This window comes from Galeopterus variegatus, unplaced genomic scaffold, assembly GCF_000696425.1.
Source record: "Galeopterus variegatus unplaced genomic scaffold, G_variegatus-3.0.2 Scaffold4015, whole genome shotgun sequence".
NCBI lineage: Eukaryota > Metazoa > Chordata > Mammalia > Dermoptera > Cynocephalidae > Galeopterus > Galeopterus variegatus.
In genome coordinates, this window is record NW_007730126.1 from 130,048 (window position 1) to 157,887 (window position 27,840).

The following is a 27,840-nucleotide window of genomic DNA, read 5'->3' on the forward strand; positions in this document are numbered from 1 at the left end:
TCAGGAGCACGGAGGCGTGGCGGCCTCTCCCGCCTGCGGCCCCTCGGCAGCCGGCTCCTCCTCAGCCCCGTCCTCTCTGCCCACCAGCGGCTCCTCCTCCCCCTTGAAGCTGGACCCCGAGCCACACTTCAGCTCCTCCAGCGCCAAGGAGCCCTGGCGAGACTTGCGTCTGCCGAAGAAGGTGGTGAGCAAGGGCCGCTGGCCAGACCCCTCCCCCTCGGGGACCCCAGAGCCCTTGTGGCCCCCGGACCCTCCCGCTATTGCTGTCACGGCCTCCTCGTCAGGGACCCGAGCTGGCCCAGCCCAGGCGTCCACCACCCCATTGGGCTTTCCGCCTCCGTTTAGTGTGAGGACCCCTGTCCTACGCTTCTGCCACCGGCGCCACAGCAGGAGAAGTACCACGAGGACTAAGACCACCAGCAGGGCCACAAGCACAGCCACCAGCATCATGCCTTTCGACCCCTGATGTGAATTTGCAGTGGGCAGAGTGCTCATCGCTGGGGTGGCAGGGGGACCACTGGCCCTGCTCGTCGCTGTGATGACAGGGGGACCACTGGCCCCACTGGAGGTTTCCAGAGCACTCGCTGATGTGGTGACAGGGGGACCACTGGCCCCACTGGAGGTTTCCAGAGCACTTGTTGCTGTGGTGACAGGGGGAACTCTGGCCCCACTGGAGGTTTCCAGAGCACTCGCTGATGTGGTGACAGGGGGACCACTGGCCCCACTGGAGGTTTCCAGAGCACTCGCTGCTGTGGTGACAGGGGGACCACTGGCCCCACTGGAGGTTTCCAGAACATTCGTTGCTGTGGTGACAGGGGGACCACTGGCCCCGCTGGAGGTTTCCAGAGCACTCGTTGCTGTGATGACAGGGGGGCCACTGGCCCCACTGGACGTCTCCAGAGCACTCGTCACTGTGATGACAGGTGGGCCAGTGGCCCCGCTGGAGGTTTCCAGAGCACTTGTTGCTGTAGTGACAGGGGGACCACTTGCCCCGCTGGAGGTCTCCAGAGGGCTAGGTGTCACGTGTCCACCCATCACAGTGTGGGATCCTATTGCTATGGGGACAGCAGAGTCACTTGAGGTTTCTAGAAGCACTGATGACTTCTTGTAGGAAACTTCCTGAGAGGTTGTTGGCTCAGGGGGGCCAGTGCTGGCACTAAAAGAAGTCCCAATTTGTTCCTCATTGTCAGTTGTAGACAGTGGGGTTGAGATCTGGTCCCCGGTGCTGTCAACCTTAGGGTCCCTTATTGCTGAGCCAGTGGCGGTCACTGAGTTGAGGTTCAGGGCCTCAGGCATATCTGAGACCAAAGAAGCAGAAGACCCTCCAGGGGGAGATGTCTGCAAAGTTGCCATATACTCCGGAGACTGTGGGCTCACCATCTGGGCCCAGAAGCCCCCAAAGAGGAGGAGGAACAGGGCCATTTCCAGGGCAACAGGCATGAGCAGGCACGGGGACCTGGGGGGCGAAATTGGAGAAATAGAACGCTTGGGAGCGGGGGACCTGGCCAGCCCTCCCCTCCTGCCACTTCCCTGCCAACTGCCAGGCCTAGCTTGTGGTTTAACGGCTCCTTCCACCCTTACTTTTTTTTTTTTCTTTAAAGATGACTGGTAAGGGGATCTTAACCCTTGACTTGGTGTTGTCAGCACCACGCTCTCCCAAGTGAGCCAACCGGCCATCCCTATATAGGGATCCGAACCCGTGGCCTTGGGGTTATCAGCACCATGCTCTCCCAAGTGAGCCACGGGCCGGCCCTCAACCGTTACTTTTATGATTATCAGAAATAACAAGGAAATGGGTACCAGCAGCTCCCCCATCAACCCATCTGATAGGACCCTCAGGCCTTAGCAGCTCAGACTCCAGCCACAGCCACCTCCTGGCCTCCCTGATCCTATTCAGTGGCTCCTGATCCTCTCCCAATCACCTGTCAGGAGCTTTTCAAGCCACAGGCACATGCCCAGGTCCCTGCCCCACCAGGTTGCACCCCCTTACCAGCTCAGTGGATAAGAGCACAGGGCTGGGGCCAGGCCACTCCAACTCCTCCTGAGGCCGGGGCAGGACTGGGTCAGAGAGAGCTTCAAGGGGAAAGGAAGTGAGCCCTGGCTCCACCCCCACACCCTGCATCCTGCCTTAACCACCCTGGTGTGGTGACAGCTCCATCACCTGCCTGGGGCTCTGGAGGCCCAGCTGAGGCAGGAGGGGATGCTGGGTGGGGGAGGATCCTGGAATGGGGATTCCTGGGTCTTAGCTGGGTAGCAGGATGGGAAGAGGTGACGCTGGAAGAGCTGGGGGCATGGGAATGTGTGCTTGACAGCTAGGGGTGCAGAGGAGGAGATGGGAGGGGAGAGTGGTTTCCTTTGCATCTGTGGTTCCTGAGCTGTTAGGGCAGGACCTGAGGTGGCGCCACTTCCTGGCTCCACACAGGAAGTAGCAGGGCAAGGGGTATCCCCTGGCTCTGGCTGGGGCTGTGAAAGCCTTTGCAGGCTGGAGCCCCTGACTGCTCACATGGAGCTGGGGCCACCACTAGCCTTGGCTTAACTCAACCAAGGCAGTTATGAACAACTGCACATGCTGTGATACCATTTTTGTAGAAGGCTGGTGATGCTGTGGGAATTTACACAGAAAACAGTCTGGAAAGATATCTATGAAAGGATTAACCAGATTGTCTTTCGATAGGTGAGAGTAGAGTTCTTTATTTTCTTCTTTGGATGGTTTCTATTTCCTGACCTTCCTCTAATTAGTAAGCTTTGACTTGTGGTGTGTGTGTTTTTTCAATTTTTGCCTTTCTTTAAAAAAAGAAAATCAAAGCTGATTTATATTGTAAAAGCAGCCCATGTGCATAATAGATTAAAACATACTACCCAAAGTGATCTATGGATTTAATGCAATCCCTATCAAAATACTAATGATACTCTTTTTTTTTTTTTCCTTTTTGTCTTTTTTCGTGACCGGTAACGGGATCGCAACCCTCGGTGTCGCGCCCGTACCGCGACCGGGAACAGGATCGCAACCCTCGGTGTCGCACCCGCACCGCACTCAACCAGTGAGCGGACCGGTCTCTATATGGGATCCGAACCCTCGGCGGGAGCGCTGCCACACTCCCAAGCGCCGCACTCTACCGAGTGCGCCACCGGGCCGGCCTGCAATGATACTCTTTACAGAAATAGAAAAACAATCCTAAAATTCATATGGAACCACAAAAGACCCTGAACAGGCAAAGCAATCCTGAGCAAAAATAACAAAGCTGGAGGCATCACACTATATGACTTCAAAGTACACTACAAAGCCATAGTAACCAAAACAGCATGGTACTGGCATAAAAATGGACACATAGACCAATGGAACAGAATAGAGATCCCAGTAATAAATCCACATACTTATATCCAGAGTACACAGGATACTCAAACAACTCAATAGCAAACAACAAAAACAAATAACCAACTAAAAATGGGCAAAAGATCTGAATAGAAATTTCTCAAAAGAGGACATACAAAAGGACAACAAAAAAATTCAGCATCATTAATCACCAGGGAAATGCAAATCAAAACCACAACAAGATATCATCTCACATCAGTTAGAATGGCAATTATCAAAAAGACAGAAAATAACAAATGCTGGGGAGGATGTGGAGAAGGGAGAACACTTCTACACTGTTGGCAGGAATGTAAATTAGTATATCCATTATGGAAAACAGTATGGAGGTTTCTCAAAAAACTACAGATATTTGATTAGAGTGCAGTGTTATAACACCAAGGTCAAGGATTTGGATCCCCATACTGGCCAGCCACCCCAAACAAACAAAAAGACCAAAAATGAAACAAAATTAAAAAACTACAGATAGAATTACCATTTGATCCAGCAATTCCACTATTGGGTGTTTATCCAAAGAAAAGGAAATCAGTATGTGGAAGAGACACCTGCGCTCCCATGTCCACTGCAGCACTATTGACAATAGCTAAGTTATGGAATCAGCCTAATTGTCCATCAACAGATGAATGGCTAAAGAAAATTGGTATATAGGCACAATGGAATACTATTCAGCTATAAAAAAAGAATGAAATCTTGTCATTTGCGGTAACATGGATGAGCTTGGAGGACCTTATGTTAAGTGAAATAAGCCAGGCACAGAAAGACAAATACTGCATGTTACCACTAGTATGTGGGAGTTTAAAAAGTTGATATCATAGAAGTAGAGAGTAGCATAGTGGTTACTAGAGGCTAGGAAGGATGTCACCACCCTAATTTTACAGGTGGGAAATACTATGAAACAAATCTGAGGAACAAGACCACTAAGAGATTTGCCTAGGCTCATACAAGCAATAAGTGCTAGGGATGAGATTCAAAGTCAGGTTTGTCAAGGGCCAGAGGCCAAAGATAAGGATCTCCCAGGTGGTACTAGAGTCTGATACTGGTTGGGTATAAATAATTAATTCAAATAATGTAGTACTTGCTAAAATAGGGGCTATATTCAGTCTTAAGGGGCATCTAGGAAGGGGCATCTAGGAAGACTTCAGAGAGACAATGTATTTGAGCTGGGTCTTTAAAAAGCTGAAGGACATTGGGACTCCTCTGCTTCTCTTATACCTCACATCCAATCTATCTGCAAATTATGCTCTTTCTACCCTCAAAATAGATCCAGCACCTGACATCCAGATCTTGGCTTCTAGATACCACTCTCCTTGGAGGAATCAGGGCTCCTTGGAAAATGGCTGATTCCAGGGCTGGGGCAGGGAAATCAGAGAAGAGCCTGGAAAATCTTGTAACACCAGCAAGTAAAGAAGTGCTCAAAGAATGATGGACATGTGTCAAAAAGACAAGGAACCAGCTGGAAGGAGTTACCAAAGGCCAAAGCAGGGACACTTTGAGCATCAAACTGAATAATGGCAGTGATTGATTAACCAGTTGAATAAGGTAAGAACCCATGAGTTCCTACTGATTCTGAAAATATTAGAGAATGAGACAGACAAAGGGAAGGAGGGAGGAATGCAGAGTGGAAGGATAGTCAGGAAAGTTCTTTTACAGTAGGAAACTAATAATTGTAAAAGGAATTTAGAGTTAAAAATGACCAACTTATAACCACCGTGATAATAACTGATTCAGGTAGAAATGTATGTTAAAACCATTGGGTGAAATTGGAGGGCTGTGTGTGTATAGGACATTTACATAGTCTGTATTAATTTCAAAAGGAAAATAGTAACTTTACAGTGGAGAAATCTAACAGACACTGTCTTAACCAAACGACAAAAATTACCAGGTGGTAACAGGACAACCCAACACCACCTGCCTCCTGAAAGAATACCTTGCTTCCAAGGTATTTCTAACAAAAATGCACAACCCAAATCTAATTGTCTAAATATCAGGGAAACTCAAACTGTAGCCCAGCTTCTTATTGGGACCAGCAGTTGTTTCTCCCATGTGGGATTGCCTCTTTCCTGCATCCCACATCCTCGTCTTTTATGGCTTATCCCCTCAGTTCTGCTGGAGCACATCCTCAAGTTACTTCCTCAAAAGTGGCCTTCCTAAGAAGAAGGTAAACTTTCTAAGTAATCTTGTGCTTCAATATGTCTTTATTTTGTTCTCATACTTGATTGATGTATTAGTCCATTTTGTGTTGCTGTAACAGAAATACCTGAGACTGGGTAATTTGTAAAGAACAGAGGCTTATTTGGCTTATGATTCTGAGACAGCTGCACCTGGCATGGGCCTCAGGCTGCTTCTACTCATGGCAGAAAGCAGCACGCAGCCAGCAGGTACAAGCAGATCACATGGCAAGAGGAAGCAAGAGAAAGAGAGAGGAGGTGCCAGGGTCTTCTAAACAACCAGCTCTTGTGGGAACTAACAGAGCGAGAACTCACTCACTACCCCTCCTCCCCTAGGGAGAGCATTAATCCATTCAGAGGGATCCACCCTCATGACTCAAACAGCTTCCAACACTGCCATATTGGGGATCAGATTTCCGCATGAGTTTTGGAGGGGACAGCACATCCAAACTCTTATCAATTGATATAGAATTCAATGCTAAAAATCGTTTTTTCTTAGGACCTATAAGGTGTTTCATTTTCTTCTAGGATCTGGATATATGAGTTTGCTGATGAAAAATCTGATGCTAATCCAAGAGCTTTCCTCAAACACACACACACACACACACACACACACACACACAGGAAAATTCAAAAGTTCAGCCATCAAGTTGGAAGCCCTACTCCAGTACCAAAAGCCCCAATTAGCCTTTTATTGGCCTACTCGGAAGTATGAATGGACCTTAAAGAAATACCAGACATTCAAAGAAACCCTGCAACGTGAAGAAGAGCACTAAGATAAACCAATCCCATCATCCATTCTGCCTCCCTCTTTCCTAACAGACCCCCAATTTGTTCAGGTGCCCCCCTTCATACACATCAGGGACACCAACCCCTCCTTTACCTCCAGGAAAAAGTCTGATGAATCTAGAGTAACCTTATGCCCTCTGCTCATGATTGCATCGGGAAAGGGCATGTGCCCTGATTCCAGCCACTGGGATGCAAGGAAGGGGGGCTTTTTGAAAAGTTCTTATTTAATCTTAAAAGAGAACCAGGACAGTGACTTCTCCTTTTCACCAGATGTGATTAAGGGCATATCCTCCAACTCTGAGAGGAACTAGGGCCAGGATGACAGCATTGTGGCTGGCCAAGCAGAAAGACAAAGAGCACAGGGTGGTTGAAGCATCCAAAAAGCCAGATCAATGGGCCCTGAATGTCATTGATCCCCTTCTGTGGGCTTCCTAGAAGTTGGATTTTTAGTCATTGTAGCCTAAAGCATCATGAGTACTTAACAAAATGAAAAATAATCCTGGAGGAAACAGAATTTGTTTTAAGAAAAAGAAAAATCTGATATCCTTAGAGAAATTTTAAAAGATATTGCTTTCTCAAAATAAAAACAGTATAACACCAGGGTCAAGGGTTCGGATGCCCATACTGGCCAGCTGCAAAAAAATAAAAATAAAAAATAAGTTAAAAAAATAAAAACAGGCTGCTATGAAAAAGAAATAATTAAGAGTTCAAGACTGAATTCTTCAAAATTAAAACAATGATACTGAATTACTAAAAGTGTTGGAATAAAAAGAGGAGTCCTCCAGAAAACAGAACCCCAAAAAGCAGGGAGAGAGGGAGAAGATAAGAGAGACAGTATGTGAGACTGCACTATCTCGGGTACAACTGTGCTGCTGCAACATAGAGATCCAATAATGTGGTGGCCTAAAAAGCACAGTAGATTATTTCTTTTCAATGGGACATGTCCAGGTTAAGTGGTGGTCATCAGGGAAGCAGCTCTGCACCCCACATCATCCAGGGACCCCAGCCCCTTCCTAGTCATTGTCCTGCCACCCACGAGGACACTGTTGTCATATGCGTGTTTGAATCCATTGTCTTGAGTTCTACCTAGCAGCAAGGGAAAAAAGAGCATGAAGGTGTGCTAGCTTCTTAAGGCCTGCAAGTCACATGCTGCACTCCCATCACGTTCTATTGGTGACAACTTAGTCATGTGACCATGCCTAACTGCAAGGGAGGCTGGGAAATGTAGCTCAGCCATGTTCCTGGCAGAAGAAGGGATCCCTGGATTTCGGTGGACAATAGTAATCCTTACCACAGAGACACAGTGGATCAATTGAAGAGGTCCCAAACTAACCAATAAGAGTGCCAGGAAGAGAGAACTGAGAAAATGGAAGGGCGAGAATGATCAGAGAAATATCATGAGACAGCCTCACTTAGCTGAAAATCACACATCTTCAGGCTGAAAAGCCTACCTGATGCCTGTCCAATGAAAGAAGACCCATGGCCAGGCACATCAGAACCCTAAAGATGTCATTTATGACTTACGTCTTTCCTAAGGAACAGGAAGCAGCTGGTGATGAGATAAACAGCCTAGGAAAGGGCGAATGGAGTGACCGGCTCAACATTTGGCCCTGACTTCCTGAGGCTGGCCCAAAAGGGAGAATTTACATGATTTCTTATAGTCATAAAGGAGGAGACACAGTAAGCAGTTCCTCAGAGAAGTCCAATATTTTCCTGGCGCTCACTTTTAAAATTAATTCTCATGGTGTTGTAACACCAAGGTCCCTGTACCAGCCAGACACCAAAAAAGAACAACAAAAATTAATTTTCATGTGAGGCCACACCTCGTGCTGGTTGATGTCAAGACTACATTAGCTGCTGGGTAATGCAAGTCAGGCCTGGGCATCGGAGTCAGACTGGCCTGCAGATGGCCACTACTCATTAGCTGTGTGCCCTTGGGAACATTTCTGAGTCTCAGTTTTCCTCATCTTTAAAATGGGAACAGTCCCTACCTCATAACGTTATTCTTTTGTTCATTTATTCCATAAATATTTGTTAAACACCAACCATGTGTCAGGCACAGGAATATGGTAATGAACCAAATAAAGTCCCAGACACCTGTCCTCCTGGAGGTCACCTTCTCCTGACTGAGACAGACTCTAAACAAACACATCATGTAGGTTTCACAGAGGAATGTATTGCAGCAGGACAGGGGCAGTAGAAAAGGTTCATTTCTGCAGGCAGGTCTCCCTGAGAAGGACCTGAAGGGAGTACGGTAGTCATATTCAAGGGGAAGGGAACTCCAGGGGAGGAAAAGGCCAAATTCAAAGGCCCCAAAACCCAGTCACGCTTGGCATGTCCTGGGAACCCCAAGGAGGTTGGTATGGCTGGAGCAGAGGGTATGAATGGGGAGAGGGACGAAATGAAGCCAGATTAAACATGGCTTTAGGTCATCATAAGGACTTTCACTCTGAATCAGTCGGAGTTGTCGGAGGCTTTGACTTTGAAAAGACTCCTCTGGCCGCTATGGGGAGGAGAGACTGGGAGCAAGAGTGGAAGCAGAGAGATCGGTGAGGGGCTAGTGCACCAGGCCAGGCGAGAGGTGACAGGAGATGTGGGGAGAGGTGGTCAGATGCTGAATGTCTTTTGAAGGTAGAACCAACAGGGTTTCTTAACAGATTTGATATGGGGGTGTGAAAGGCAGGACTGAGGACAACCCCAAGGGTTTTGGCCAGATCAACTGTAAGATGAGAATTGTTGTTTTCTCATATGGGGAGGCTGGGGGAGGAGCAGGTTTGGGGGAGAAGATAAGGAGTTCATTTTGGGACCTGTTAAGTTTGGGATGCCTGTTAGACACCCAAGAGGTTTCAAGTAAGCAGTTCCGAGGCTCATAGAGGAGGTCTATGCTGCAGATGAAAATCTGGGGTACACCAACATTTGGATGGTATTTAAAGCCATGACTCTGGGTGAACTAACCTCAAGCGTAAGTGTTGATTAAGAGAAGAGGACCAGCACTGACATGGGAAATGGGTGCTACTTCATTTACAGAGAGGGCAATGGCAGCCCAGAGAGGTTAAGTGTCTGGCCTGAGGTCACACAGCTGGTAAGGGGTAGAATCAGGACTCAAAGCCAGGTCCTAGGTCAGATCTTCTTGTACTCCATTACAGTAATCTTATATAGGCTCTGTTGATCTAATTTGACCCATGGCTATAACTTAGAATATTTAGAGGACTTAGTGTCTGCTCAGGCCCTGAAACTCTAAATTGCTTCTCAGCTGGGCTTTTGAGAAGAGCTGCAGAATCCAAGATTCTCCATCAGACCTGATGGGACTGATTGGGATTCTCACACATTGAGCAAGGGCAGATCTGTGTGTTTGGCAAAGCTGGAGGTGGTAGGAGTCATCACAGATCACGAGAGCTACCGCCCAGATATCAGCAGTACAGACACAATTTTGGATCTGCCTCAGCCCCTGAACAATTGATAAGCACCAGTGTCGCTCCTCAGCAGGCCTTTCTCCAGTCTGGAAAATGTCCACATAAGTGTCGCCAGCTGCTCGTCCTTGTCCCAGCTCTAAATTGAAGGTAATGGTGCTGCCCTCTTCAGGACTGTCATCAGGTTACACAAGCAAATAGTGAAATTACCCAACTCAGGGCAAGGCCCGGCACAGAGTTTAATATTTTTCTTTTCCTGCCTTAGCCTTTCAGAACTCAACAAAGATCCCTCCTAAGCCTTGTGACCTCTGGGTTCCCCCTGCGCTGCCCTGTGTATCTGTTCAGTCTGATGTGCTCTGCCTAGGAAGTGGCTTTGGATAGAGTTCCTCAGAGCCCTGGGGTTCAGAGGTGGGCTTTGAGTTTGTTACCCTGGGCTGTTGTCTTCTACCCCCCACCCCTCAGACCCATTCTGTGTCCCGGAGGCTCCCTCACTTCCTGGCTTCCACTGGGTTCAGCTAAAGGGAGGACCAGCTGGGGGCTGGAGGGGGAGAGGAGAGTCAGGCCATTTCTCCCTGCTCCCTTCCTACAGTGTCTGTTGGAGGTCCCCTCCTCTATGTCTCCAGTTTTCACTGAGTTTCAATAACACAATGTATTCCCCTTACCCCTCAGTCCTAGAGGTAGTAACAGCTCCTATAGTTGCTAGCCTCTTGGCTAAATTTGGGCTCAGCATTCCTTGTAGATTCTTTTAACCATATCCATATCTCTACAAGGAGTCCCTATATTAAAGCCTCTAGATCTGCTCTTTCCAATACAATAACCACTAGCTACTTATGGATATTTAAATTTATTTGTTTTTTGGGTTTTGCTGGCTGACCATTACAGGAATCGAACCCTGGACCTCAGTGTTATCAGCACCATGCTCTAACCAACTAAGCTAACCAGCCAGCCCTTAAATTAAAATTAAATTAAATTAAATACAATTTAAAATTCAGTTTCTCAGTTGTACTAGCCACATTTCAAGTGTTCAGTAGCCAATGTGGCTAGTGGTTACCACTTTGAACAGCACAGATACAGAAATTTCCATAATTACAGAAGGTTCTATTGGACAGCACTGCTATAGAACCATCTGAGCTGGATTCTGCTTTTTGCGGGAACTAACTGGTACACTGCCCTAGATCCATCAGAACCAAGGCAGTTTTATCTCGCTTAGATATTTGGGAGTCTGATTTTAAACTGTCATCGATTCTCAACTATTCTAACAGGTATTCAAGACATAATGTCTCTCTCCTACACTGCTGATGGGAATGTGAAATGGTGCAGCCACTTTAGAAAACAGTCTGGCAGTTCCTCAAAATGCTAAACAAAATGCTAAACTCAGGGCCTGAGTACAAACTAGTTAAGTCCTCTAAATATTCTAAGTTATAGCCATGGATCAAATTAGATCAACAGAGCCTATGTAAGATTAGTGTAATGGAGGACAAAAAGACCTGACCTACGACTTGGTTTTGAATCTTGATTCTACCCCTTACCAGCTGTGTGACCTCAGGCCAGACACTTAACCTCTCTGAGCTATGACCCAGAAATTCCACTCCTAGGTAGATGCCCAAGAGAATTGCAAACATAAAAATTTGTACATATGCAAAAATTTGTATACAAATGTTCACTGCAGCATTATTCATAATTGCCAAAAAGTAGAAACAACCCACATTGTCCATCACCTAGCGAACGGATGAACAAAATGTGGTACATTCATACAATGGATATTACTCAGCATTAAAAGGAAGGAAGGAAACACTGATACATGCTACAGCATGGTTGAAGCTTGAGAGTATTATGCTAAGTAACAGAAGCAAGTCACAAAGGACCACATACTGTATGATTTCATTTACATGAGATGGCCGGAAAAGGCAAATCCATAGAAATAGAAGCAGATTGGTCATTGCTAGGGGCTGAAAAGTTCAGAAGAGAAATAGGGTGTGGAGTTTCTTTCTGAGGTAATGAAAATGTTCTAAAATTAACTGTGGTAATGGTTGCACAACTCTGTGAATGTACCAAAAATCACCGAATTGTATATCTTAAATGTGCGAATTGTATGGTATGTAAATTATAACTCGATAAAGTTGCTCTTAAAAAAAAAAAAGACATAAAGTCGTTTTTTCTGCCTGTGCCCCCATCATGTCTAAAACTGATGAATTTTTAAAAAGCAGTATGTTATTAGAAACATGGAAATAAATATCAATAGAAATGGCTAAAAAGAAAGTATTTATCTACAGAAGTGATACTTGGGGAAGGTGCTGGCTATTGCTATTTTTCTATGTAAGCCTTCGAATCTTATCTGAGTTATTATTTTTTTTGCGACTGGCGGATATGGATCGGCTCCACGTCCATGACCGTGGTGTTATCAGTAGCCTGCTGTCTAACCAAGTGAGCTAACCGGTCAGCCCCTATTTGAATTTTTAAAACTATGCACATTACTATTTTTTTTTTTTTTTGTCTTTTGTCTTTTTCCGTGTCCGGCAACGGATCGCAACCCTCAGTGTCGCCCCCGTACTGGACCGGGGACCGGCAACGGGATCACAACCCTCGGTGTTGCTCCCGCGCCTCGCTCAGCCAGTGAGCGGGAACCGGTCCGTATGTGGGATCCGAACCCTCGGGCGGGAGCACCGCCATGCTTCCCAAGCGGCGCACTATCCAGTGCGCCACCGGGCCGGCCTGCACATTACTATTTTGACAGAAAATTTTCAAAATTGTTTAAAACACTTTTAAAAAGATGTCTGCTAGTACAAACAAGCTCAAAAGCAACTGTTCAAAGAATGTATTTAGTATCAACCACCTGAGTTTGGAGATGTGCGTACTCTGGCCAGCGATTTTCATATAAACAACCTGATGTGAGTCACAGTCCGCCTTGTCTCCACTGAAGTACAAAAACAGTGCTCCATGAGCCCAAGTCGGGGTCAAATAAATCTCCATGGGAGTGGCAGGAGGAGGGACCTGGAGAGATTTGCAGAGGAGGCTGGAACAACCGGGACAGAAGAGGGAGACAGGCTCTGGGAGAGCCAGCTGGAGCCTGGGATAAGGAGGTGGGTTAAGGAGGAAAAGTGGGGAAACAGTGTGACAAGGTACAATGATTTAGCTTATGCCATTTTTACTGTTTGAAAAGTGTTCTTGTTTGAAAGCCCCCAACACCTGTGGTGAAAATTGAAGGTTAAAAATTGTCTTGTACTTAGAAAAATTTTAAGTTCTGCCTGCCTTTGCTGTTTCCCACCTATGCTATCCCTGACTGATAACACCAAGAGCTGTATCTGGATGTATGTAGACCACCTAAGGAGGAAACTGCCCTGTGAAAGTTTTTGCCGTCCCTAAGTGATTAACTGGCTTCTTTCAGCTTCTGTTATCAGCTTGCGCTAGACCTCCCCAACCCCCTCCTCATGCAAAGAGGGTATGTGTGTACGTATGTGTGTAACTATATGATAACCGTAAGTGTGTGACTATGATTTTTTGCCTGTGTGACTATGTGCCTTTAAAGAGCTCTTAAACTTAAACTCAGGGCTGCTTCCTTCCAAGGCTTTCTTGGAGGAACAGTTGCCGGCCAGCCAATAAAAACCCCCTTTTAAATTCTCAATTGGGTGTTCTGGTTCCTTTTCCATGTGGCAGCCTCACAACAACAGGTTGGCTCAGAGCTCATGGCATTTGGAACAGGAAGAGGCTGGTTGCGACACGGCATACCTCAGGTCTCAATTTGTTTTGCTCCTTGGACCCAGGTTTCAACTCCTTCTCTTGGGCTGTGGTCCACCTGCTGAGACTGTGCCTGGCCCCCATCCACCCTCTGATCACCATCACCACCCCAGGATCCTTTTCTAAACCCTTTCAATGAATATTTATTGAGTTGCTACTATGTACCAGGCATGGTGCTCTGTGCTGGAGACACATGGTCTCCCCGGTCTCCTCGTGGTTTCTGACCATCAACAAGGGTTATGAAGGGGCAGTGCGAGGCCCTGTGGGGCCATGCAGCAGGAGCTCCTGCCCACCCCCGGGAGTCCAGAAAGGCTTCCTGGAGGAAAAGAGGCCAACACCAGTACCCAAGGGACGAGTAGTAGAAGTCAGCTGGGCAGAGGGAAGAGGGGACAGAACCGATGAGGGGGAAAAAACGCAGCAAAGGCCCGGAGGCAGCGAGGGCCTGGGTGGAGGTTGCAGAAAGGGCTCGGTGAGGCGGCCAGGGGTGCTGGGGGGTGGGGGACAGGAGCTGGAGCCTGCAGAACCCTGTCAAGCTTTCTGCTTTGACATAGGCCTAGGGGCCCACCTGCAGTCTTGAAAGTCATGGCACCCGAGGCAGCATCATGTAGGTGCCTCCTGCCTGCTGCCCGTTCCAGAACTTGCAAAGACTATTGTTTTCCTGACATCCCCACAGGGTCAAGTTCAGTTGGCACACACTAGTACAGTGGTCCCCATTGTTAAAATATTGAAATAGTTCTATACCCCTTGGTTAGTATAGCCTCTGGCCCAACACCCCTCCAGTGTCCCTGCCCTAGTCACTCTGGCCACTCCTTTGGGAAACCCCAGAAGGCCCCACAGTTCAGCTACTCAAAGGTTTACACCTGCATAACAATAGTCACCCCCCACACACCTGTGTTATCATGAGGGCTAGTGTATATAAAACTTAGGTTAGTGCCTAAGTGCACACTGTTAGTGTTTAATAAATGTTAGCTATTATTATTATCACCAAGGCAACTTCAGGAAAAATCAGACTAAAGCCCACTTCCTGGAAGACAAATCTCCAGTGGGCTCCAGGTAGATGTCATATGTCCCACTTCTTGTGGATCCCAGTTAGTTGGTGGCAGCAGGGTCACAGGGAGCCCATGGCCACCACATTCAAGAACAGACTCCATCCCGTCATTCCCACCCACGCCTGCCTCCAGCCCACAGTGCAGGAGTGCTCATGAACACAGAGAACGGTGCCCACTGCTGACCTCCACCCAGAAGCTCCCCCTCACCGACTCTACTGCCACTGATCCCGGGCACAAGGCAGGGCTGGGCTGGGGCACAGCACAGTATAATCGAAAAGCCTAAGTGGGGCTTCCAACCAGAATGGAGTAACAGGCCCTAGACATACCTACCTGTCTTAAACAAGTGAAATGCCATGCAAGACCGAGGCCATTCAGACAGCAGACACCAGGCAGTGCAGGGCAGTGAGCCCTGAGAGAAGAGAAGCAAACGAGAGGAGCCCTAGGACTGCGCAGCTGCTGCACAGGATGACGGAACCCAAGCAGGGCCCAGCAGTCTCCCCGAGTTGAGGAGACCAAGGCCAGAATCCAGGGAGGCCAGGCAAGTGGAATTCACAGGGCAGCGATGAGTAAGGCGCAGAGGAAGAACTGCAGACATCTGTCTGCAGGGGGCGCCGCAGCGTTCATCTGAGCACCGGTCAGCGCATGCGTGAGGCCGGGAAAGAAAAGAGCAGGTGGAACAGTTCCAGGGCTCACGCAGTGCGGAGTCGGCCAGAGTGGAAGCACCACCAAGCTCACAGCAGAGAGCTGACAAGTGCATTGCTCAGTCGTGAAGCCAAGCTAACACTAGACTAAAGGCGACTGTGGTCCTGCCTGACAAGGTTTAAAAGCAAGCTCTCAGAGGATTAAACTGCTTCCAAGGCATCAAGACCCTCCCCCAGAACAAAGCTCAAAGGTATTTAAAGGAGGAGACTTCTGCTTATGGTTGAGGGATGAGGTCCGCAAACTCTCTCCCCAAAAGGCAGCTATAAAGCTGGACAAAATAGTCAAAACCATTTCACTGCTCTGAAAACTGACCAGAGGCTTGCAACAACCCGAGAAGCATATAAGCTTGAAAACTGCTGAGCTTTGAGTGAGAACAGTGGGAGTCTGGGGTGTTCGCGCCTGGCACTGGTCTGTGTCTCCCCCTTTCCCAGCTCAGTGGGTGCAGAGATTCTGCCCAGGCAGGGTAGGCCTTGAGGACTGGCAGCTTCACTGCTGAAAGGAGGCTTGTTGATTTGGAGAAGCAGATGGCACCCATGCCCAGTGATGCTGTCAGTGGAAGTGACGATCTTCATGGTAAGTGAGTGGGAGAGCTAATGACTCTACTAGCCTGATGTTGTAGTTGCAAGGGAGGAGCTGAGGCCATGTGCATTTGCAGCAGGGAGCAGAGAGAGCCCAAGCTACTCACACACTCTTGGCTGACACTGAGTCTGCATGCACAGAGATTTTGAGGGACCCAGTAGAAAGTAAGGCCCAGACAGGCTTGAAAATGGCCTGAACATCGTGTTCTCCTACCCACACACAGATCCATTAGCAAAGGAAAGAATTCTCACTGGCTCAAGGTAACTAAGTACAGCCCCTATAAAATAACTGGCTGACCATTATGCTACACAGATACAGGGGTAGTCCTAGGAATTCAAGCTTAAACATAAAAACAAGAATTTTTTTAAAGGGGGCATAGACAGCAGCCACACACTATGGGGATCATTTGCCTGGGCAAACGAACATGAAGAAGTGATAACCACCTCCTTTGGTGGCATCAGAATCCAGTCCAAACTCAGGGGGAAAGTGATAGGTAGAAACTGTCTCTTATGATTGAAAGATGATGCATTTAGCAGACAAAGTCTTTGAAGCACCTATTAAAAATATGTTCACAGCTGGCTGGTTAGCTCAGTTGGTCAGAGCATGGTGCCGATAACACCAAGGACTGGCGTTCTATTCCTGTACTGGCCAGATGCCTCCCCCCGCCAAAAAAAATCCACCATATATATAGATATGGGTATGTTCACAGAACTAAAATAAACCATGTTTAACCAACTGAGCTAACCAACCAGACCAAGACTCAAAGGAAAGTGTGATAAACAATGACTCAAAAATAGGTAACCTTGATAAGGGATAGAAATTACAAATGAAATTCTGATACATGCTACAACAAGGGGATGAACCTTGAAAACAATACGTTAAGTGAAATAAGCCAGAGTCCACTCATATGAGGTACCGAGGATAGGCAAATTCATAGACACAGAAAGAATAGAGGTTACCAAAAGCTGGGAGGAGGGAGGAATGATGAGTTATTGTTTAATAGGTAGAGTGTTTGAAATGATGAGAAAGTTCTGTAAATGGATAGTGATAATAATGGTACAACATTGTGAATGTACTAAATGCCAATGAATTGTATACTTAAAAACAGTCTAAATGGTTAAAAACAAAGGGTGGGGAGGGGAATTCTAGAGTTGAAAAGTCAATAACTGGGGCTGGTCAGTTAGCTCAGTTGATTGCAGCACGGTGTTATAACACCAAGGTCAAGGGTTCGCATCCCCGTATTGGCCAGCCTCAAAAAAAAAAAAAAAAAGGAAAAAGCAAAGCAAAGCACAATAACTGAGATGAAAAATTTACTGGAGGGGCTTAACAACAGATTTGAGATGACAGAATCAGTGATTAGAAACTATCCAATCTGAAAAAGAGAGGTGAGAAAAAGGCAAAGAGAAATGAATAAGGACTCAGAGACCTGTGGACAAGCATAATAGGAGTCCGATAGAAAAGGAAAGAGAGAAAAAGGCAGAAAAAATTTTGACAAAATTATGTTAAAATAATTCCCAAATTTGATGAAAAATAGTGATATACGCATCCAAAAAGCTCCATGAGTGCCATGTAGGATAAATACAGATGTTCACAGCCGTACACATCATAGTCAACCTGCTAAAAGACAAAGACAAAGAGAAAAATCAGGGCTGGCTGGTTTACTCAGTTGATTAGAGCACAGTGTTGATAACACTAAGGTCATGAGCTTGGATCCCCATACTGGCCAGCTGCCAAAACCAAAACAAAACAAAAAAACAAATAGAAAGAGAAAATCATAAAAGCAGCAGCAGCAAGAAAAAAAAAAAAAGCAGCAGCTTGTCATGTGCAGGGAAACACCAATGCTGATATACAGCTGACTTCTTATCTAAGACAATGAAAGCCAGAAGGCAGTAGAATGACATATTCAAAATGCAATAAACGAATCAAAAATGAAATCGAGAAAGCAATCCCATGAACAACTTTGTGCCAATAAATTCAACAACATAGATGAAATGGACAAATTCCTTAAAAAAGCAAACTACCAAAGCTCACTCAAAAAGAAATAGAAAACATGAATAGCCTTATATAGAATTAATTAAATTGAGTTTGTAGTTTAAAACTTTCCCACAGATTAATTCAGCTCTGTGCCTCAAATAAAAGCTTTATCTTTGGAACTGGCACAGCTCTCTAGGCACTGAGAGACAAAGTTTTTCTTTTTCACTCCCAGAAATGCTGTTTCATCATATAATTTTTCATTACATGAGCCAACTTTCAAATTATTTGGAAGCAGACAGGATTCACTTTCAGGTTTCTCATCATTGTTTTGCTGGTGACCTTAGTAAAGTCAACAGAATTTCTTTACGTTCCCTATAAACTGCAATAATACATAGAAATATTCGGAAATTTAAAACAACTTTCCTATGAAGAAAACTCTAAGTACAGATGGCTCCACTGGTAAATCCTATTGAGCATTCAGAATTACACAATTCTGTATAACTAAACATTTTCCCAATCAAATCCCAGCAGGAATTTTTTGAGAAATTGACAAGCTGGTTCTAAAATTTATATGGAAATGCCTAGGACATGCAATAGCCAAAACAATTTTTAAAAAGAAGAAAAATATTAGAGGTTGACACTACCTGATATTAGCAAGACAATATGGTATTGGTTTAGAGATAAACATACAAATGAATGGAGCAAAATAAATAATCCAGAAATAGATGAAGACATATACGGTCAACTGATGTTTGGCCAAGATGCCAAGGCAATTCAGTGGGGAAAGAATAATCTTATTAACAAATCATGCTGGAACAACTGGATAGCCATATGCAAAAAAAAAAAAAAAAAAAATGAATCTGGGGCTGGTTAGTTAGTTCAGTTGTTTAGAGCGTGGTTTTGTAACACCAAGTGTAGAGGGTTAATAACATCTTGTGATATGTTCTGCTAAGAGGATGGCCATGACTTCTGGCCACAGCCAGAAAAGACACATGGCTTCAGTACCCATGTGGGATGTGCTGCACACAGTATTTCTCAAGATGATAACACCAGCTGTTAGGAACTGCTGCATCCTTGAACTCAAGGGAGTATGCAGTATAGTCTATTCAGCGTGGTTTTGTAACACCAAGTGTAGAGGGTTAATAACATCTTGTGATATGTTCTGCTAAGAGGATGGCCATGACTTCTGGCCACAGCCAGAAAAGACACATGGCTTCAGTACCCATGTGGGATGTGCTGCACACAGTATTTCTCAAGATGATAACACCAGCTGTTAGGAACTGCTGCATCCTTGAACTCAAGGGAGTATGCAGTATAGTCTATTCAAATAAAATTTCAGGAGGTTCTGTCCCAGGGGCTCTCACTCCTTTATCCCTGTTCACATCAGCTTGTTACATGGCCAAGTTCTTGATACTACAATAAAGGACGAGACAAGCCTGAGGTTGGGGCTGCACTGACTTTCTCCTTTCTTATGGGAGTTAGCTTGGTATAGTCCCTCTGGGCATCTCATTGCTTTGAAGTATTTGGGCTTTGAGTAATCCTTTCGTCTCCGTCACTGAGAGGGATAGTGACAACCAAGGTCCAGTTGCCAAAAAAAAAAAGTGAATCTTATACAAAAGTTAACTGAAATGTATCAGACTAAATTTAAAGCTAAAACTATAAAACTTCTAGAAGAAAGTATAGAAAATCCCCCTAGGTTTGACAAAGATTTCTTATATAGCACACGAAAAGCATAAACAATAAAAGAAAAATTATCCACCAAGGTCAAGGGTTCAGATCCCAGTTCTAGCCAGCCACCAAAAAAAAAAAGGAGAGAGAAAATCAACAAAATGAATTTTACCAAAATTTAAAACTTTTGCTCTTCAAAAGACACGGATTTTAATAATGAAAAGACAAGACACAGACTGAGAGAAAATATCTGCAAAACAATATCTGACAAAGGTTGAGAGTCAGTCAAGATGGTGGAATAGACGGTCCCCAGCATTACTCTCTCCCACAAATCAACCAATTTACAACTATAAAAGCATAACAACAGCCAAGCTGGGGCCGCTGGAGCTCAGGGGAAGAGGAGGAGAGACCTACGGAGTTCATGAAGGGGGAGAAGCCACGATGAGAGAAAGAAAAAAACTGCTCAGAGCATCTCGGGCCACGGCTGCTTTAAGGCTGGAGCTGATGAGCGTAGGAAGCAGGAGCTGGCAGAAGCCACAGCTGTGCCCTTCGGATGGAGTTACTTGGAGGCAGCAGAGGAGAAGAGGGCCTTGGTGGCCCCCAGGAGAGCAAGACCACTAATAGGGTTCCCAAGGACCCACACAGGAGCAAGGAGCCAGAACAACTGAAACAGGGGAGCCATTCAGAGGTCAGTGAGTCATTGCAAGAGACCAGCACAGGGCCCGTCCCGTGGGAAGTGTTTGGAGCGTGGTGGGGGAGACGGGCCCACCGGGAGAACACTGGGACACAGCAAGGACAGCCGATCTGCCCCCCAATCAGCACAGGACCACTCAGAGGAACATAGAATTGCATGGGGTGCAGTTTGATGAAAAGACTCAGGCCCAAATCAGAGTTTCTACAAAACCCAGGTGCATGGGGTCTCTGGAGAGCCAGAAGTACCTATAAGATCAACCATTAAACCCTGAGCTGCACAAAAACTCTTCCCTAGGGAAGCAGCAGCAAAGCAGCAATTTAGCTCAACCACACAGCTCAAGTACTGGTTCCCACAGGAAGTTCCCCCGTTTTAGAAGTAAGCAAAGGACAAAAAATTAGTTCCGCCCCAGGCACAGCACCAGTGCCTCGGGAATATAATTTTCATAATTAGGAATAAAATTATATCAAAAAGGACAAAATCCAGTCCCTAAAAATAATAAGCAAACTTAAACAAATGAACCTACCTATATAAGTAGTTGGTAGATGACCACAAGGAAGAGGAATTATTCCAAGACAGTTTATTTACTTATTTTTTAATCTTATGATTGCAATTCATTTTCTCTGGCATGGGGAAAAAATCACCCTTGAAACACACTGATAATACCAACCACTTTATGCACAAGTAATAACAGGCAGCCAAAGAAATCTATCACAATTCAAACGCAGCAGTCTTTCCCAACAGCATACAGTTGATATCCTGTATGTTGTATTTAATTGTTCAGCTGCTTTCTTCTCTTCCCTACTGGATATCAGTAAGTTTTCCCAAGAGATGGCTTGCAAGCTTAGGACGTTCTCCACAGTTGGAATGTGAGGAGTGTCACCCTTGTGCAGTATATCAGAAACTGGGCAAACAGCACCGGCTGTACCGAAGCCAAACATCTCCCTGACTCTGCTCCCCTCCAGGGCGGTTGTTAAGTCATCCATGGTGGGGATCCTCTCTGACACCCTAAATTCACTCCAGAATGCACCGCCCTGTCACTCCTGGATGACAGATGCCTTCTAGTGGAGAAGTTGCCAGTTTTTCTTCTCCATCTCCATTTGTCCATTTCCCAGTTCTGCCTTCCCATGCTCTTACATACTTCGGATTGGCCAAAAGGACACTGAATTAAAGGTTCCACTTGAAATATAAGGTCCCACACGGACTCATGCACACAGGGACAAATCCATAGGGGGAAGGGAACCCCATGGGCGGCAGCCCTGGCACTGTCCAGGCTAGAGATTTCCCCGCCGTCCTCTTGTCAGAGATGGCTGGTGTCATACTAAGTATGATGCCAAGCCAGTGAAGTATGTATTGAGCACTTACTTTTTGTCAACTCTGCTCTGAGCACTGACTGTGTATCCATTTATTTCTCACAATAATCCTAATACATAGGCCATTTTATTCCCCTCACTGTACAGATGAGAAACTGAGGCCCAGAGGGGTCCAGTAGCCTGAGCCAAGCTGTAGATAATTAATGGCCAGAGCAGATTCACCCTCAGGCAGCCCGACCCCAGCTCTGCTGCCCATCAGGTGTGGCTCAGGAAGATAGAGCTACAAACAGAGATGTGGCAGGTGGCCTGAGCACTGCAGTCTCAGCCGGGTGCAGTGCCTGGAGGTGTATCACCTGCTCATGCCCTGCAGTAGATACAGGAGTGCCCACAGGGGGAGCCTCAGGTACCATGTGCTCAGAAGCCAGGCAGGGCTGGTCTTGCAGGGGATTGGGGAGTCAAGGGGGCCAGAGCTCCAAGTGGCCAGAGGGCTGGGGGCTGGGGGTTCCTGAGGGCAGGACTTCTTCAAGGCTGTGTATCCCTGTTCCCTCACTGTGAGCAGTGGAGCAGGAGGCCACCTAGAAGTGGCTTGGTGGGGGTCGCCTGGGGTGGCCTTGGAACTGGGCTTAGTGGAGCCAGGCTTAGTGGAGCCAGGCTCTTAGGGCCCAAGGTGGGCACGTGATTCCAGTGCACCCTGAATCTGAGCTTTAACCCCTGCTCTTCTTCTCCCCCCTCCCTGTTTTCTTATTTCCTCCAGCTCAGCAGAGAGGCCGCTGATCCCACCCTCTGTAAGAAGATATCTAATGGACCCATCACTGGCAGAGATGACCTGAGGAGCCATGGTCCTTTTGGGGGACCCTCCAGACAAAGCTATGAGCCCCTAGGTAATGACAACAGTTGGCAGCAGGGGTGGGGGAGGTGTGGAAGATGGCAATGGGAGGGGACTTTGCCATGTCATGCTGCTGGTGGGCAGACAGTTCTGTTCCTCTGAGAAATGTTGCCTGTGACCAGAAACCACCACAAGAGACTGCTGAGCCCTGAGCTGGGGGCGATTCTGGCCCAGGAGAGGAAGGATCAGGAGAGGCTGCCTTGGATTCATGCTGGCCACGGAGCTAGCATTGAGAGTACTAAGCTGCTGGTCGGTGGCACTCAGGGTATTTGGGGAATGGCTGAGTGGATGAATGATCTTGACTGGTCTTCCTGATGACTGGGTGGAGCAGGTGGCACTTTGCACAGTGCACAGAAGAGGAAACTAGGCCCGTGGGGTGGTAAATGACTTTCCATGGCCGTGCTGCTGGTGCAGGGTAGAGCTGAGATCTATTTCTAGATATTTCTCAGAGCCAAGCCCTGCTCTTTCCAGTTCACTGAGTTTCCTCTCCCCACCTAATCCCCAGCTGCAGGCTGGTCTCCCTTTGGTCCTTGTGGCCATCTGACTACCATGGTCACCTCCTCTGCTCTCCTCTCTGCTGTCAGCTTGGGCTGTGGATCTGGCCCCAGAAGGCACCCCTGGCTCCAGGCTGCCAGGCCCATTGGGCCAATGTCTCTGCCACCAAATCTTGCTCCCAGCATGTGGGTCAGGGCAGCCTCCATGAGCAGCTGCCTAGGAGTGGGGTAGGGGATTAAATTTGGGGTCCCTGAGCTCTTTGCTTTCTTCTTTCTGTCCTGGGCCAGGCCTCAGTCTCAGGCTAGCAGCTGCTGCAGGCAGGGACTCCACCTCTGCCACTCCCCTGAGGGCTGGGCTCCAGCATCTTCCCTTACAGCCCTCCCTGGCTCTTGGCCAGGGCTTGGATCCCCAGCGCCACCTGTTCAAAGAATGAGGCTGGGTGAGAGACTATTGCTAGCTCCTTGTCAACCCCTAGTACCCTGGGATTGTCTTCCACACCTCAGCCCTGTGCCTCCCTAGCAGAGTGGGAGCGGCACGTACTCAGGAGGGTGGCAGGCACCTGCCTCACCTGTGCTGGGATTACAGACAGCAGTGGCATCAAGGAGTACAAGGGTCCAGACAGTCATGGTGAGAAGGTCATGGCACTTTCCTTCCTCACCATGCCATTGCCACTAGTGTCTCTGCCATGGCCTGGGGTGTTGGTGTTGGGGCCCAGGTGCCATCCTCTAGTACAGGCCCCTTTCCCCATCTTCCTTCCCACTGGGAATGCCTGGCTGGCCTGCTGTCCCACTCCAGCCTTCCTCTCCTCCTTCCTGCCGGGGGCATTCATCTAGAGTCTGCTGTGTGTCAGGTAGCATTCTAGGTTGTTGCTTTGCCCCCCACGGATTTGTCACCTCTCTTCCCCTGGGTGACGGAGCCACAAAGGATTACTCAAAGCCCATCTCTCCTGAGCAGTGAGAAGCCCCAAAGTGGTTAATTTCCCCAAACCCTCAAGAGATGAGGCATTCCTTTCATTTGGGAAATTAACCCTGAATTGGGGTTCTCTTCCTGCATTTATTCTCCAGCCCAGGAAGTTACAGAAGAGACATAGGTGAGGTTAAAGTTTTAACAAGTTTAACAACAGAAGCTGGTAACATTCAGTAAAAACAAGTCAGATGACATTCCATTAAGGCAAATAAGTGATCCAACAACAAAAGCTTGATATTAGCAAACATTCCTTCTTACAGCAATTTCCCAGTATCTTTACATATCAATCAGTAACGTGTCTGTCTTTGAGCCAGCAGCCTTGCCGTGTTACAACTCTTTATCTTACAACAGAGACTCAATACCCTGGGGAAAATTTCCTGTTTTTTGTAAGGTCAATATTTGAAACTGCAAGGCTTTGGAAAACCAGGCCGTGAAGTATATTTGCTTTATAGTATACTCCACACTAGGTGTCAGGGGAAAACAGGTGAGCCCCATGCCCTCGGGGTCCCACGTTCTGTTGGGAAGATGTTACTGAGATGACCTTACTTACCTGATAGAAGGAAATGAGAAGACAGAAGCTAGATCTGACTGGGCCCAGGGGGGATGGGCTGCTGGAGCTGAGGAGGTGATGGAGGCCCCTCAGGGAGGTGACATTTATTTTTTATTTATTTATTTTTTTGTCCTTTTTGAGACCGGCCGCACTGCGCTCAGCCAGTGAGTGCTGTGAGCGCACCAGTCATCCCTATATAGGATCCGAACCCGTGGGGGGGGGGGGGGAGCGCTGCTGCGCTCCCAGCGCCGCACTCTCCCAAGTGCGCCACGGGCTTGGCCCAGGGAGGTGACATTTAGTTGGACTTAAAGGAGGCAGTCATGGGGAGACTTGAATGACTTTGTCCGGGGTGGCCAGGCCAGTGTGGCGGGCAGTCCTGTCAGGCATTTGCTCCTTCCACGTGCAGAGGGAGCTGTCAGAGGCCTCATGCAGGGGACATTGTGAGCTTCTTCATCGACTTTATGTTTACACACATGTCTCAGGGATATTGAGTATGCAATGCATGTGCCTGTGGTTCAGATACACAGAGCCCATATATAGCAGGTTATAGATCGGTGATAGGGACACCCTGGTCATTCAGCCTTTCCCATCCTGTCCTCATCCCTCCTTGCCTGAACTATGTATTTATCACTTCTCACTTTTCTTCATAGTTTTACCTATGAGTATTTACATCCCTAGAGTATGTTGCTGAGTTTCACATGTTTTTGAACTTTATTTAATGGGATCCTGCGATCTGCTGCCCGTACGCCTTTTGGTGCTATCTGTATTATCCTGCGATCTGCTGCCCGTACGCCTTTTGTTCCTGAGAGTCCTCAGCCTTGTGCACAGCTGTCATCCTTCATCTTTCCTGCTGCTCTGTATCTGCTTATGTCAGTACACTGTGGCATCTATGCCTGTTCAACATCTGGGGGACATTTGGATGGCTTCCATCACATGCTGCCACAGCCTGTGTTGCTGAGCTCCTGTGCACAGTGTCCAATGCCTCTGCAGGCATGCAGGAGGGTCGCCATCCTGGGCAGCCCCCATCAGCCCTGCTAATGCTCCTGCCTGGAGCAGATGCCTGCAGGTGTCCCTTGCCACACATCCTTGTCAGCACCAGATGGCATCAGACGGCGACTGTCTGCCAACCTGGTGGGTGTGAAAGGGTCTCTTCTGCTTTGAATTCATTTCTCTCTAGTAATTCAAGGGCTTGGTCATCTTTCCGTATGTTTATTGGGCATTTGAGTCTCTTTCTTTTTCTCTTGGGTTTGTATTGTACTTATTGATTTGCAAGATTTCCTTGTATATGCTGGAAATGAAACCCTTGTCAGATGCATTGTAAATACCCTAGTCCAGTCTGGGCTTGCTTTTTGATATGGTGCCTGCTGATGGGCAGAAGTTCTCAATTGTGATACACTTGAATTTATCAGTCATTTCTGTTATGGTTTGCATTGTTCTGTCTAGTTTAATAAATTCTATCACAAGATGATGATATTATCCTTTATTTTTCTCTGAAGATCACATAATTTGTTTTTCATATATTTAAGTCTTTAATGGGTAGTAAAATAGTTGAAATAGAAGAATCAAGCCATGAATAGAAGTGTTTGCAGTGACAAGGCTATCTTTGATCTAATTGAAGTTCAGTTTGGTTTTAACTGAGAAAGATGGGACCCAACAGAAAGAAAGGCCCCGCTGCACAGCTGCTTTCTCTGGAAGGAATGGTCTGGAAAACGAGGGCAGAGCAAGGAGCAGCCTCTTTGAGAATGACCTCTCAGTCCGCTGCAGGCTTATGTGGTTTAGGCAAATGGGAACTTCAATCCCTGGCAAGTTTCTGCTGAATGATACAGCATCTTCAGAATCCATACTTGTTTTATGATAGCAGCTATGTCCATTAGACACTTCACTAACTCAAAAAATACTTTTCCAGAGAGAGACATCATGCAACACTGCCAAGCTCGTGTGGTTTGGGGACAACTGCAGGAGAAAGTTGTTAGTTCTTGTTCTGAAAAGTGGCAGTCACTTCCAGTGGAGACCAGGAGCCTGAACCCCCACCCCATTCCATCTCAATTTTTGATTGGAGACCCCCTGTCCTTGCTTGGACCTCTGCGACAGCACTGAGCCTGTGTCCTCACTGGTATGCCCTGGGTGGTCATGAACACTGAATTTTAAAGATGCAGCAACACCCAAGCTGGTGAATATGAGAATTCGGCCTGGAAATATCATTTCCTGAGAATACTTGCTGTGTGCACACGGGATGGGCTGAGAACACGTGGAATAAGGCCTGCTGCCTAGGGAAGGGAAGGTGGAGGCTTTTGTTTGTTTCATGCCAATGCTGGAAGGTTCATTTTGGCTAATACATCCTGACAATGAAACATGCCCTTTCTAGGCTCACCCTTCCTAAGCCCTCTCCCCCTCTTTCCCCCTGCAGGGGTCTGTTTGAGGCAGGGGCACTCCCAGGCACTCCCAGTCCCTCAGGCCTGGCCCCCGGCCTCACCTCGGCAACTCTCTCTTGCACCATTCAGGCTGTAGCCAGGTGGCTCATTTCCTACTGCCTGTCCCTTTGTCACCTCCTTCCTCTGGGACCACTGCAATCTGGCCTGGGATCTCCTCATATTCCTGGGCCGGGACTCCCCATCCCTCCAGATTCCCCCTTTTCCCCTGGGACCCCCACCTCTCCCCCAGAAGCCTCACGATGTCATAGTGCTCCCAGAAGGTGATGTGGTCTGTGAAGGAGGCCGGGACTCCCCATCCCTCCAGATTCCCCCTTTTCCCTTGGGACCCCCGCCTCTCCCCCAGAAGCCTCACGATGTCATAGTGCTCCCAGAAGGTGATGTGGTCTGTGAAGGCGCAGCTCACTTCCAGGTCGATCTTTATTCCCATGAGAACATCTTGCCCTGCTCCTTCCACTTTGTAGGGCAGGGCCAAAAAGAGGAGCGAGCTCAGAGCAGATAGACTCATGGCCATGAACAGCAGTCATCAAAAGGTCAGCACTTCTGGCTGGAAAGGAAGGATTTCCTGCAGAAAGCTGCTTCTCCTGGTTGTTTCCATAGCCAGGAGGGTCACCAGAGCCCAGCTAGCCTGTGGTACCCACGGCACTGGCTGTGCCCAGCAGTCCCAGCAATGGTACCGCCCAGGATGGCCCACTGCTGCTGGTCAGACCGGAGGGCTCCTCCAGGTCCCAGACCCCTCCCCCTCTTACCTGCCTCTCACCCTGTTAAATAGACACTGACCAGGCCACTCCCAGCTCAGGCCTCTTGCTCTTCCTCTGCTGGGGACTGAGTCCCCGCCTGGTGTAGCCACACCCCTGACCATCCCTCACTCTCCTCCCCTGCACAGGAGGCCCCTGTCGTGGATGACAGCAAGTACCCCCAGGCTCTGAGCTTGCTTCCCCTTGGAATGTTCCTCTCGGGACCTGCTCCCAGGGGCAGCCTGGCCCCATCTCAGGACCCTCCAGGAGGCAGGGAGGGCGGCTCTGGGCCTCTGCTTTCTGATGCCAGCCGGCCAGGGTGACAGTGC

At 47.5% G+C, this 27,840-nt stretch overlaps 1 protein-coding gene across 1 annotated transcript; it reads right to left on the reverse strand.

The window, feature by feature from the left end:
• Positions 1 to 27,282, reverse strand: SPN (sialophorin). The gene is made up of 3 exons (XM_008586546.1): positions 26,996 to 27,282; positions 744 to 1,456; positions 1 to 533 (listed from the first exon to the last, which is right to left on the reverse strand). The coding sequence occupies exons 1-3, from the start codon at positions 27,280 to 27,282 to the stop codon at positions 1 to 3; spliced, it is 1,533 nt and encodes a 510-aa protein (XP_008584768.1).
• Between the last annotated feature and the right edge of the window lie 558 nt (positions 27,283 to 27,840).